This window comes from Phyllopteryx taeniolatus, chromosome 9 (assembly GCF_024500385.1).
Source record: "Phyllopteryx taeniolatus isolate TA_2022b chromosome 9, UOR_Ptae_1.2, whole genome shotgun sequence".
NCBI classification, from domain to species: Eukaryota; Metazoa; Chordata; class Actinopteri; order Syngnathiformes; family Syngnathidae; genus Phyllopteryx; species Phyllopteryx taeniolatus.
Genome location: NC_084510.1, coordinates 20,048,277 through 20,062,062, shown reverse-complemented (window position 1 = coordinate 20,062,062; position 13,786 = coordinate 20,048,277). Strand labels below are relative to the sequence as shown.

At 42.4% G+C, this 13,786-nt stretch overlaps 1 protein-coding gene across 8 annotated transcripts in view; it reads left to right on the top strand.

Annotated features, from left to right (window-relative positions):
* kaznb (kazrin, periplakin interacting protein b) overlaps nucleotides 1-13,786 on the top strand; it is a 112,102-nt gene that overhangs the window by 85,565 nt on the left and 12,751 nt on the right. For all 8 annotated transcript variants that reach the window (XM_061783658.1, XM_061783653.1, XM_061783652.1 and 5 more), the window contains 3 exons: nucleotides 11,342-11,536; nucleotides 13,227-13,363; nucleotides 13,587-13,757. In XM_061783658.1, the coding sequence (XP_061639642.1) occupies nucleotides 11,342-11,536; nucleotides 13,227-13,363; nucleotides 13,587-13,757 (503 nt within the window). The remainder of the gene's footprint in view (nucleotides 1-11,341; nucleotides 11,537-13,226; nucleotides 13,364-13,586; nucleotides 13,758-13,786) is intronic.

Below are 13,786 nucleotides of genomic sequence, written 5' to 3'. Positions count from 1 at the left end.
GATTTATTATTTTATAATTATAGAAATTATTTCACTACATTTTGTCATTTACATACAGTATATTAAAAATATATATTTATAAAATATACATACATCCATTTATTTTTATATTTATGTAAATTCATGTTCACTACATTTTATTTTATTCAGGTGTATGACTTTTTTTATATTTTATATATTTTTTTACATTTATAATATCCACCCTCATACCTCCCAACACTTGTATCTAAAGTCCTCTTTCCCCATCGAAATGAATGAAAATGTCATTAATCCCGTCCAGCCCCCAGAAAAATCATTCCCAATTGTACAACTAAATAGTATGAGGCATATGCCATATATTACATTGTATATTTTAGCACATATCTTACGGCGTTATATTTACATGCATTCTTGATGTCATCCTGAGGCTTCTAATGTGAGTATTACAGATGGGTTTTGTGCAGTTGAGATCTCCTCCACCTCCTCGTTGTCGTTATACCCCAAGATAGGGCATGTGCCTCTGGATGACGTGTTTATCTGTTAATCTGGCACAATAGAATGTAAGCATAGCGTGCACGAGTGTGGTGGTATGTGGATATGTGGACAGGAGCAGGCATAAGCACGCTCGCATAGTTTGTGTTGGAGCACGTGCTTGGATTTAATACACTGTAGGCGATTTTATATATATATATATATATTTATTTATATATACACATATTGCCTGTTGGTGTGAATGTGAGTGCGAATGGTTGTTTGTTTGCATGCGATTGGCTGGCGACCAGTTCAGGGTATACCCTGCCTCTTGCCCGAAGATAGCTGGGATAGGCTCCAGCACACCCGCGACCCTAGTGAGGCTAAGCGGTACGGAAAATGGTTGGAGATATCTATCTATATATATATATATATATATATATATATATGTGTGTGTGTGTGTTGGAATTGTGGATTATTGAGGAAAATTAACCTCTCCATACATGCCACACCGGACAATTCATTAGGTACACCTGCACAAACCGATGCCATAATAATAATAATAATACTGTGTGTTATCTCATTTGTATGTTTGTACTGTAGATTGAATGATTGTGGGTTATTATTATCATTATCATTATTATTATGGTCACTGATGGTGTAGTGGTACACTCGCCTGAGTTTGGTGCGGGCAGCGTGGGTTCAGTTCCCACTCATTGATGGTGTGAATGTGAGTGCGAATGGTTGTCTGTGTCTATATGTGCCATGTGACTGACTGGCGACCAGTTCAGGGTGTAGTCGGCCTTTCGCCCCAAAGTCAGCTGGGATAGGCTCCAGTGCCCCGTGACCCTAACCAGGATAAGCGGTGTTGAGAATGGATGCATGGATTATTATCATCATCATTGCTATTGTATTGTAGTAGCTGTAGTTGTGAGTTAGTTAGTTAGTTAGTTAGATAGATTAAAGGCATACTAGTTGTTCGGTTGGTTGTTTGGCAGGCTGGTTGGTTGGTTAGTTTGTTTGATGGGCATTGTTGGTTGGTTAGTTTGTTGTATTGCATACTGATTGGTTGGTAGTTAGTTTTATATCTCTGACATAACTTATTACACTCACTACAAACTTGGCCACGGTGTGAATGATTGTGGATGTAATGAATGATTATCATTCTATTTTAATATTTTCTATTTAATTATTTGATATGATTTAATTTGTGGGCTAAAAGTTTATATCCCAGTTGTGTGTTTTTGTGGCTTTGCTGTGGTTGATCTCCAGTCACAGCCTCAAATTCCAGATGAATATCAATAGGACAGATTGAACAATAAGAGAAGATAAGCAAAAGAAAAAAAGCAGATGGTATCATCACACTCACAGTGTGCTTGTGAAAGTGACGTCAATGGAGAACCCACAGATAGCACCACACCATTGTTTCATTTGGACTTTTTGTTCATATTAATATTTTATTTAGTCTCTGTGATAAGATTCAAGGACTTGTGTTATGCATAGTACTGAATCCTCATTAACCGGTAAACCGCCATGTTAAAATCCTTTCATTCAAAGCACGTACAAATAACCTTGATGATGTCCCTCACTGGCTTTCGGAGCGTGCTGATCACTGTGCCCATTGTGCTGTTTTGACAACTCTTTAGTTAATATTTAAAGCCATGTATTGTATCTGTGGCTTTTATCAGTCTCCTCAGAGTTTATCTCTGTCATAGGCATATTAATTCTCTGTATGAATAATAATCCTTTGCTGCTTACCAGTATTAGAATGGGACTTCACTTCAACAATTGTACATTGCAGATTTAGCATTTTGTATCGATACTTTTTGTTTATCGAAAAAGCAAGTTAGTTAGTTGGATTACAGGCTTAAAAAAATGGCTGACAGGATGGTTGGTTGGTTAGTTAGTTGGATTGGAGGCATATTAGTTAGTTCATTTGTTAATCACGGTCAGTCAGTCAGTGAATCAGTTACTTGATATAATGGTACAAGTTAGGTTTTTTTAGCTAGTTTATTGCTTTGTTTGTTGTTAGTTACTTATTTACTTGCTTACTTGGTGAAGTGGTACACGTTAGTTAGTCTTAGTTATCCTGTTAGTTAGTCTGTTACCTAGTTAGTTAGTTAGTTAGTTAGTTAGTTACAGTATGTTTGAGATTGGGAGCGAGGGAACCCAAGTCAGGAAAGGGCATTAGGTACCGCTCGGTCCAAGCACTATGACTTTGGTTTTACTTGCGTTGAAAATTAAAAGAGCCATCCAAGCTTTAATGTGCTTCAAGCAATCCAGGAAGAGTGTTACGCAATTGGAAACATTTAGTTTAAGGGGCAGGTAAATTTGAGTATTGTCTGAATAAAAGTGGAACAAAATGCCATATTTTTTAATGATAGGACCTAAGGAGCGCAGGTACAGGAAGAAGAGGATAGGCCGAAGAATGGAACCTTGGGGGACTCCGTTTTCAAGAGGTACAGCGCACGACTGATGCTTACCAAGACTAACAGAAAAACTACTATTGGACAAATAAGACCGAAACCACCGAAGAGCAGTGCTACTAATGCCCACACAATGCTCCAGGAGAGAAATGAGGATATCGTGGTCCACTGTGTCAAAGGCAGCAGTATTAATAAGAATGGCATACTCCCCAGTGTCAGTAGCTAAAATCAAATCATTAAAAACTGTTACAAGTGCTGATTTGCTTCAGAGGAGTGGCTTAAAACCAGATTCGAAAACCTTGTGGATTCCATGTGTGTATTAAAAAAAAAAAGACTCCAGTTGTCCGAGTACAACTTTCTCCAGTATTTATGAAATAAAAAGGATTTTAGAAATGGGTCTAAAATTGTTAAAAACTGTAGCATGGATGTTATTTTTTATTTTTTTTAATTAAGGGTTGCCTCATAGCCTGTTTAAAACGTTTTGGTACATCACCTGTAGCAAGGCTGCTACTTGTAATAAATTGAACACTAAGTCCAATAGTGTACCTGATTTCTTTAAAAAAAAAAAAGTGAGGATGGACAACATCCAAAGGAAACCTGAGTTTAATTTGAGAAAACAATTATTTCAGAGCAAAAAGTGTGACTGGCTCAAACTGATCAAAAACAGCAGAACAAGTGACTGTGATTGACGGGTCCTAGGAAGGGGGTAAATGACTTGCTCTAATGGTAGTCACACACAAAATTGGAGAAATGCCTGACAATTTGGAGTGGAAGCTTCAATGGAAGTGGCTTGGGGAACATTGAAGATGCTGTTAAAAAGGACGCGGGGTTTGTGACATTAAAATAATACCAGAAAAATATTTAGTTATTTGAGTTTTAACAACTTTTTGATAATTTCAACAGCATTCCTTTAAAATATCATACAACACCTGTAGCCTATCCTTTTGCCATGCAAGGTATTGGGATTTTTGGGCCATGGTGGAGGTCTGTGCTTAACTGAGCGCCTTCCCAGTTTTTTTTAACACTAGTGTTGTATCATCTACTCAAGCCTCACTGTGGAGCATTTTGTAGACGAGCCTGGAATCAGTGCATCATCTCCACGGAGTCGGCTGACATCGTGACAGGAAAACGTCTTTCCCGATGAAGCCCGATCAATGCGATGAGCACCGAGGCTTAGACTAACGATTAACCAATCAGCTCAGAGAAGCACGACTAACTCCACTGCCAAACTTTGCAGCGTGTTTTTGAGCAACAGCTTCAGATTTAGCGAAATCGAAATTCACCCATATGTCCTCAACATGTAACCACATTCTGGCTGTAAAAAAGTCCAAGTTCTCTTTTCCCCATAAGAAATAGTCAGTTTAAGTTTTATGTATGCATGTATGTATGTAGGCGGCACGGTGGCTGACTGGTTAGAGCGTCAGCCTCACAGTTCTGAGGTGCGGGGTTCAATCCCCGTCCCCGCCTGTGTGGAGTTTGCATGTTCTCCCCGTGCCTGCGTGGGTTTTCTCCGGGCACTCCGGTTTCCTCCCACATCCCAAAAACATGCATTAATTGGAGACTCTAAATTGCCCGTAGGCATGACTGTGAGTGCGAATGGTTGTTTGTTTCTATGTGCCCTGCGATTGGCTGGCAACCAGTTCAGGGTGTACCCCGCCTCCTGCCCGATGACAGCTGGGATAGGCTCCAGCACGCCCGCGACCCTAGTGAGGAGAAGCGGTTCAGAAAATGGATGGATGGATGTATGTATGTATGTATGTATGTAGGTATTGTATGTTTGTACAGAATGTGAATGTATACTGGATGCATAATTGATTGTATTTTTTTCTTTCTCATTTGTGATTTTAACCACTATTATTTTATTATTTCGTGTCCTTGAGTTTCGTGAAAGGAGCTTGACCAATGTCAGTGGGTGGGCGGAGTGAGAAAGCAAAACATGTTATCAGAGGCGTCCTAAATTTATAACGCAGTTGTCCAATGCAATGTTCATCCACATAAATTCAACAAATTGTTTTCCATTGAAAGTCGCCTCGTCACCCGCCGATATGCTTCACTGTGACAGTGCGACCGACCGCTCGTCTTGTCGTGACAGCGGCATGAGGTATGTCTGAACAGTGTTGTCCGTGCGTTGTCGTCAGCCCCGGCGGTGATGTCCTTGGACACGTGCCCAGCGTGCACGTGATAAACGTGCGAATCAATTACAGCTATCCGCGCTTGGCATCCTGGTGCTCGGCTCGCTTGTAACGCAAACCCACTGGCAATTCATTAGCGGTCCCCCATAGACACTGACACTGTACACTGTACATAAGCTCTGAATGTCTACTGAAAGTCAATACTCAGACTTTGGATTGACAATTTTGGAGATGACTTATCTCGCGCGGCACTGTGGCCGACTGGTTAGAGCGTCAGCCTCACAGTTCTGAGGACCCGGGTTCAATCCCTGGCCCCGCCTGTGTGGAGTTTGCATGTTCTCCCCCCGTGCCTGTGTTTCCTCCCACTTCCCAAAAACATGCATGAATTGGAGACTCTAAATTGCCCGTAGGTGTGAATGTGAGTGCAAACGGTTGTTTGTTTCTATGTGCCCTGCGATTGGCTGGCAACCAGTTCAGGGTGTACCCCGCCTCCTGCCCGATGATAGCTGGGATCGGCTCCAGGGATCGCCCGAAGTTGTAGAATTACAAATTTATCTAAAAATTTTGGTGGTCAAAATCTGCATCAGTCACACAAAACTTCCTTTTGCAGGCCAGCTTCATGTGTGATGTCAGCGCTTTGCAAGTCTTCAGTTCAGTGAGCATCAAAAGACATTACAGTAATTAACTTCTGCAGCACGGTTCCCTAGTGTTTAGCACGTCTGCCACGTCAAGTTTGGAGTTTGAATGTCTGCTCTGCTCTGTAGAGTTTGCATGTTCTAGCCGTGCTTACGTGGGTTTTCGCTGAACACTCTGGCTTCCTCGCACATTCTGAAAACATGCATCTTGGAGTCGTCAAACAATCTAAATTGTCCATAGGTGTGAATGTGATTACGAATGCGTGTTTGTCTGTATGTGCCCTGTGATTGACTGGCGCCCTCTCAGCCATAGTCAGCTACAGACTCTTAATGAGGACAAGCCCAATAGATGAAGGATGGATGGATGCATTTATCTGTTGAGATTGTTCGTCACAATTTTGAATATGTTCGAGCGTTCTCGATGGGCCGTGACAACCGAGCTCGTCCGAGTTATTCCAGTGCACGCAGGCTGCAGTCATCCAAGGTTCATCTGTTACCTGAACGATGTGTTCAATCAAGAGCCCAGAGTCTGATCTTTACGCTTTAATTAGATGGAGGCTAAAGCGCAGCAGACCCCTGCTCCTCTCGTAATAGAGTGCAGAAATGCAAAGAGTCTGTGGCTCGGCCCAACTCTGTGTTGGCCACGTGCATAAGGATTTGTCATCGTAAATACTGAACAGGTTTAACATTTAGGATTGTTGACCCCGACCGTTGTCCAGGCAGATTGAGGAGAACAAAATCACTCTTAACACTCCTTCCTCCATGGGATAATCACTCCGGATGAGCTTTCAGACACAACCGATAATTGGGCCTTTGCTGACTTTGCTCAGAAGGGGTGCAAAAAAGGATTCACCCCATTTATCAGTATGTGAGTGCACCACTTTAAACGTTTACGATTGTCAGACAGAACATCTTCCAAGAAGATCGAGGAGGAAAAATCACTCTTAACAGACCCTAAACCACAAAATAAGCTTTTTAGAGACGTCAGACTATCTGACCTTTGCGGACATTGAAGGGGGTAAAAATGCTCAAATTCCACCCGATTATCCGTTTGTGTGTACCCGATTTAAAGATTTTGGATAGTTAGCCTTGACCATTTTCCGAGCAGCTTGGAGAGCAAAAATCATTCTTAACACACGCCCACACCACAGAATAATTGCTCAGGATAACTTTAATAGAGACAACCAACAATCGGACCTTTGTCAGCTTTTAACATTTACAACTGTCCAGATCTGGGAGGAAAAATTATTCTTAAAACACCCCACACCACAGGATATTCAGTCAGGATAACCTTTTCTAGACATCTGATCATTTGGCCTTTGTTGACTTGATCAGAAGGGGGAATGCTCAAATTCATCCAGATTATCAGTGTGAGTGTAACCCGATTTGAACATTTATGATAGTCAGCTCTGACCGTTTTCCGATCAAGGAGGAACAGTCCCCACACCACAGGATAATCGCTCAGGATAATCTTTCAGAGGCATCGGACAATCGTGCCTTTGCTGACTTTGATAGGAAGGGGTGAGGCGGTTCAAATTCATCCCAATTATCGGTATCCGTGTAACCAACTTTATGTAACACTTCCTCAGAGCAGGAAAAAGAGGAGTCCGTTGCTGTATGCCATCCATGTGATGATTCCTCTTATCAATGCAATTTCAAGACTTTTTCCCGTTTGTTTGATGAAGCGCCCACTCTTATCAGCTAATTGCTTCATTGGTCCTTTTCAGCGTTTTGCACCCAAGCGGAACATTCAGTTTATTGCTTGGTGCAGTTTGGATTCGACTCTGCAGTGGACGTTGTCGTCTATATGTCGGCAAATTATGTTTAGTTATTTTTAACCGCGTTGTAATTCATGGGAATTAGCACCAAAAAAACCTCCCTCAGGTTGTCTTTCCAGATCATCGTTGCGACTGACAAAAGAACACTAATCCCAGCGATTATAACTGCTTTGACTCCTAATTCTCCGCAATGAGATATTTCTGTTTTCCCCGCTGCCTAGCGCACTTGTAAAGACGGCTCAGTCGGAGCTCGCACAGGATGAAACGCTGTCAAGTTCTTTTTTTCTTTTTTTTTTGCAAAGGAATGACAGCCATTATCGCTGTCCTCGCTTTGAATGCTCGCCCGTTTGATTCAGGCAGGCTGAAGGCGTTAAACCAGCCTGGGCGGCCCTCCTTTCCTACATGGCCCTGCAGCGCAATGCTCACTGTGAGTCAAAGCCGCCTCCGTTGTCCAATAAAATCTACATGAGGCTGTCAAATACACCTCCAGCTTTAGAATGACATGAAACAAATGTGTCCACAAATCTATTTACAATGCCTTCCATGTGGCTTTTTATTGATCAAATTATTCATATATGACGATATGCTCCTGGTATGCCAATTGCAGTCACGTCACGCAATAAAAGCAACCAAAAGTAAGTTAATATTGATGTTTTCTTTATTTTAAATTGCATAATTTACCATTGAAATTAAAGAATCTTTGACTAGACGACAATCTAAGATTTTTGACAGTTTGTCTTCGTGGGAATAAAAATGGTGCCCCTGCCTTCTCTTGAAGCCAGTCACTTTGCCACTTTGCTCCCTCTCCTCTGAGTGTGTGTGTCTATGTGTGTGTTTGTGTGGTCTTATAACAGGGCAAGGCAGTGACGAGCCACTTCTGCCCAGTGGCGTTTTGATGGACACTTTAATAAGAAGCCAGGCTGAGAGGTTAATTGAACGGGCGGGCTAACGAGCAAAGGGAGGAAGAGCGGACTTGTGTTCTGCGGTATGAGGACCAAAACAGCCTGGTAGAGGATGAGAGGCGTGTAAGCTCGCTTGATAACAGTGTTTTTAAATGGCTTTGGTCCATCTGAATTGCTTTTTTCAATCCGAGGCCGCAGTGAATGCTGTGGCTTTGTTCGCACTGGGGAGGATTAAAATCTCACTCCCTCCAATTTGAAAAAATGTTTGTCATGCACTATCCAATGAGCTCAATTGCAAATTCTGCTTCTAATGCTGCAGTTTTATTTGTTTCCTTCTTTAATTTTGACATACAATGGTGCCTTGAAATACGAGTTTATTTCATTCCATTAGCGCACTCGTGAATCAAAACATTCATGTCTCAAAACATCTTTACCATTTGAAATGAATGGAAATGCCATTAATCCGTTCCAGTCGCTCTCTCTCTCTCTCTTTCTTTCTTTCTCTCTCTCTCTCTCTCTCTCTCGCTCACAAAAAAAAGTATAATGCAGACAGATAGATATACATGGAGACTGTGGTCACAACTCAGTAAGTTGTAGCAATATGAGTCATTCTTCCCAGAGGATCAAGAAAATATGCCTGTCAGTATTGTTCTATTGTCTGTCTACATGTGTTGCTCCGCCATATGTGTTCAACTATCTGTTGTTCAAAGGGTTATAACGCAGCGACACCGATGCTCGTTAGCCCTTCTATGGCGTTTCCCATTATGTGTTAGCATCAAGCTAGCTGACTTTAAGGAAAGGTTATGTGATTTGGTTAAATAGACTATGTGTAATTGTCTTTGTTTTATGTTTAGATTGACAGTAAACTTACTGATACACACGAAACTCAATTGGGAGTGATAATGAACAGCTTGAAGCCTCTTTCTTGAAGTATGATATACAAACTGCTGCTTGTTGCGAGTCGAGTCGAGTTCAGTTCATTGCCAACATAGAGCGGTCGTATCTCAAATTATTGCTCACAAGTTGAAGTCAACAATCGGCCGACTGACTGCTTATATCTCGAAAAACATGTTAGTTTGGTCACTCGTATCTCAAGGCAGAACTACATGTTATATTGACTTTTTTTTTCTCGTTACTTTGGGAACAGATAAGATTATTCACAAGATGCCCAGTGTGATAGTTTTTTTGTTTTTTGTTTTTTTAATTGTCATCTATTTTTTTGTATAGGTTTTTTTGGGGGGCGGCACGGTTAGAGCGACTGGTTAGATCGTCAGCCTCACAGTTCTGAGGTGCGGGGTTCAATCCCCGTCCCCGCCTGTGTGGAGTTTGCATGTTCTCCCCGTGCCTGCGTGGGTTTTCTCCGGGCACTCCGGTTTCCTCCCACATCCCAAAAACATGCATGAATTGGAGACTCTAAATTGCCCGTAGGTGTGACTGTGAGTGCGAATGGTTGTTTGTTTGTATGTGCCCTGCGATTGGCTGGCAACCAGTTCAGGGTGTACCCCGCCTCCTGCCCGATGACAGCTGGGATAGGCTCCAGCACGCCCGCGACCCTCGTGAGGAGAAGCGGCTCAGAAAATGGATGGATGGATGGATGGATGTTTTTTTCGGGTTTTTTTATTATTATTTTCACCCATTTAAAGGAATGATTAATCAGAAGATAGCTGGCAAAATATGTTTTTTTTTGTGGATTTCTTCACTCTACACTGGAATACATTTCGGTGGTCTATGGCCATGTATTTCAAATTGTAGTTTTTAGTTTCTTATTTCATTTATAATATTTTAGTTAATTATATGTCATTATTAGTTATGCATTCACCCACTGACTGAATGGAACTACTTCTCTACAGCTATGTATTTCTAGCGCCAGTCATTCATCTTTATTTTACTTTATTCCATCATATTTAATGTATATTTAATTATATTTGAATTTGGTTTAATTTTCTGTTATGCTCTCAACTTTAAACGACCTTTTTTCAAAGGTAAAGCTGCACACTGCACACATTCAAAGAAGCAGCTGGGCTCCCCTCTGCAAATAAAGGCCATCCTGTAGATAAACAGATCAGGAAGTGGATTTAGCCTGCAGGGCTCCGTGGGACTCCCGCGTCGGTGGACACTTGTGGTCGTACAGCGGGCCCCTCTAACTTAAACACTGACTTCCTGCTTGCACTTTTTTTTGTTTTTTTCATCAAGTATTCTCGAAACATTTGAGATGTTTTACATCTTTTAGAGCCTCTGCAGCTGCATTTGGAAGTGAGCCTGCTGTATATCCTTAAAGCACAGTCATTCCTATAGTTTAATGGTTTAAGTGGTAGTGGAAGAACTTTGGAATTCATAGACCGAAGCAGCCCAGTTTTGTGGAAGAATAAATGGATGCTTTATTGTCACATATAAAGTACTAAAAGTCGTCCGACTAGTTTCTTCTTCTTTTTTCCATGTCTTGTCAAACGTGCCCACCAGGTCCTGTGTCCTGCCGGTCGTGTTTGCTTGACAGTTTTCCCTGAGGCCTGGGAGGGCGTTTTATTACTAAGGAAAGCATTCAGCACTCTGGGATGAACCTGTGGTATCTATCTAGCGAGCTAGCTATCTATCTATCTATCTGTCGGTCGGTCGGTCGGCCGTCCATCCGTCCAGCCGTGTCTTTCTATGTCCATCGGTCCATTCATCTAACTAGCAATCATCCATACATCCATCTTGCTATGTAACTCAAGGAAGAGTTCATGATGCCACATCATGTGAAAAGGGCCACAGACAAAGGATCTATGACAATATTTTGCTCCATATATACTAAAACACCCCACAGTCTTCAACCAGTGATAAAATGGGAAAATCCAAAACTACAATGGGACTCCGCCAAGGCCAAACAATCTTAAATAATGTCCGTCGGAATATCTTTATTGAAGACTAATGACGTGCTTGGTGATTCTGTACCACTCCAGTCCCGTAGGTGGCGATTATGCATATAAAGTAGGTTCCAAATGTTTATTCACTCCTTTCCCATGTTGTGTTTGTCCACAGTGTTGTTGCACGAGGAGGTGGCCCAGCTTCAGGAGGAGGTGCACCTTCTGCGGCAAATGAAGGACATGCTGGGCAAAGACCTGCAGGAGGAGTCGCAGGGAGGAGGCACCCCGGGCCTGCTCTCCGCAGCTGAGCTCCACGTACAGCTGGGCGACAAGGAGCAGGAGCTGGACCGTGCCAAGGAGGCCTTGCAAGGTCAGATCACCTTTTTCTACTTGCTCTTTCTATTTCTGTTATGCAAGGTGGTGGTTATCATGAGAAACTGGCGAGAGGAGCGATCACATTATGACATGTACTGACTGAGCAGCTGATTGTACTTATTTGACTTGTTTTTAGTTCTGTTGATTTCTATTCTGCATGTTGGTGGGTATCCTGTATAACTGGCGAGAGGAGGGATTGCATTACTGTAATTGTATGACACGTACCAACCGATGAGCCAATGGAAAACGCCATTGACGTGCTAATGATATTCAAACAGAAACGGTGGGGCAACACATGTAGACAGACAATATCACAATACTCACAGGTATTTTCTTCATCCTCTGTGAAAAATCAACTTATTGAGTCACTGAGAATAGTGACAATGTGTATAGAGACAAACGAAGAAGAGCCACTCTCTTCTTCGTTTGTCTGAATGACTTTATTGTACCTTGCTTTGAAATAGGAATGTAGTATTGATGCAAACAGGAATGATGCACCAATTATCCCGCATTGTTTTCGAAGATGGGCCATTATACAACACGGCAGCTGCTACCCACTTTCAACAGCGTTTCGATTTAGTTAAGCAACGGTATTTATGTTTCTCTCGACGATGTGCTGTCACGTGTTGTGTAACAATCACTAAACAGGTTTGGAATGCCGAGTGTGCGATATGAATGAGACGCAAGCACTGACAGTAGGAATGCCGAGCGGCTGGGCGCGAGACACGTGCGGTGAAGGTTGTTTCTTTGTAAGAGAGGTGCGAGGGGAAATGGTTTCATGTCCGAGTGCTCAATTACTGAATCTTGTCAGATGTTCATCTCTCACAACATACCACAGCAGCTGCTTGTTTACAGTGCCCCCTTGTGGCTCTCAGCTGAAGTAGCTGGAGCCTATCCCAGCTGACTGATGGCGGGACGTCCTCATGGCAGTCAGTCACAGGGCAAAAAAAAAGACAAACAACCGTTTACACTTACATTCACACATATGGCCATTTTAGAGTCTTCAATGAACCTAACATGGATGGAGGAAGCCCTGAGATTCGAACCTAGAACCTTAAAATTGTGAGGCAGGCGTGATAAACATTAGGCAACAACCATGCTGCCCGCAATTGTTTCATTAGTTTACATAAATGTTCTAATATTTTGAAATCATATGTGTGAAAGTGAGTATGAGTGCTCATTTCCTGTGTGATTGGCTGAAAAGCACACTGACAAGGGTGGCAAGGATTGGCTGACAAGAGTGTACCCCGCTTCTTTTACACAAAGTCAGCTGGGATAGGCTCAGCTCACGGACAACCCTCATGGGGACAAGCGCTATAGAAAATGGAGGGACGTATGGATGGATAAAGGTTGGAAAACTAATGTAACTGAATTATATATACATAGATAACTTTGTCCAGTTCCTCTGAATGTTGCCATTAGCTTGCATTTGAATCAAATTTCTGGCTCGAGAAAGTCTTTTAATGCAACCTTAATCACCACCAATGCCGTTTCGACTGATTCCATTCTACCTCATGAGATCCAATTTGAGAGCTGTTTAAAAAAAAAAAAAAAATGATGATACGATCCCATTTGATTGACACTCACGAGCTATTCGTTTAAAAATATGTTTATTATTGTGCATATAGTTCACAGTCAACGGCGATCACAAAATGCATCATAACTCGGTGAATGTTGCATTGCAGCCATGAAAGCCGACCGTAAACGTCTAAAAGGGGAAAAGGGCGACTTGGTGAGTCAGATGCAACAGCTGTACACGACGCTGGAGAGCCGAGAGGACCAGCTCCGGGAATTCATACGCAACTACGACCAGCACCGAAAGGTAACGCTTTGCTCAATTATTGCTGAAAAGAGACACGTTCTGCATTTTTTTTTTTTTTCAATTTTCATTTGACTGTTTTTACAATATTCTATTCAAAAGGTGAATTTTTGCTGCGATCTTCAAGTGACATTACGTTCCTGTATTCTCGCCAGTTTAGCTGCCTCGTTTTAGTGGCGCGCCACGGATGCTTTAAAGCCATCGTCCGCTGCGTTCGTTCTTGCAGGAGAGCGAGGATGCAGTGAGGTTGCTGGCCAAGGAGAAGGACGTGCTGGAGAGGGAGAAGTGGGACCTGCGGCGACAAACCAAAGAGGCCACGGAGCAGGCCAACGTCCTGCGCTCTCAGCTGGACATGAAGGAGAACAGGATCAAGGAGCTAGAGGCCGAGCTCACCATGGTGAGTGAACTCCGCAAACGGTCGTTTTA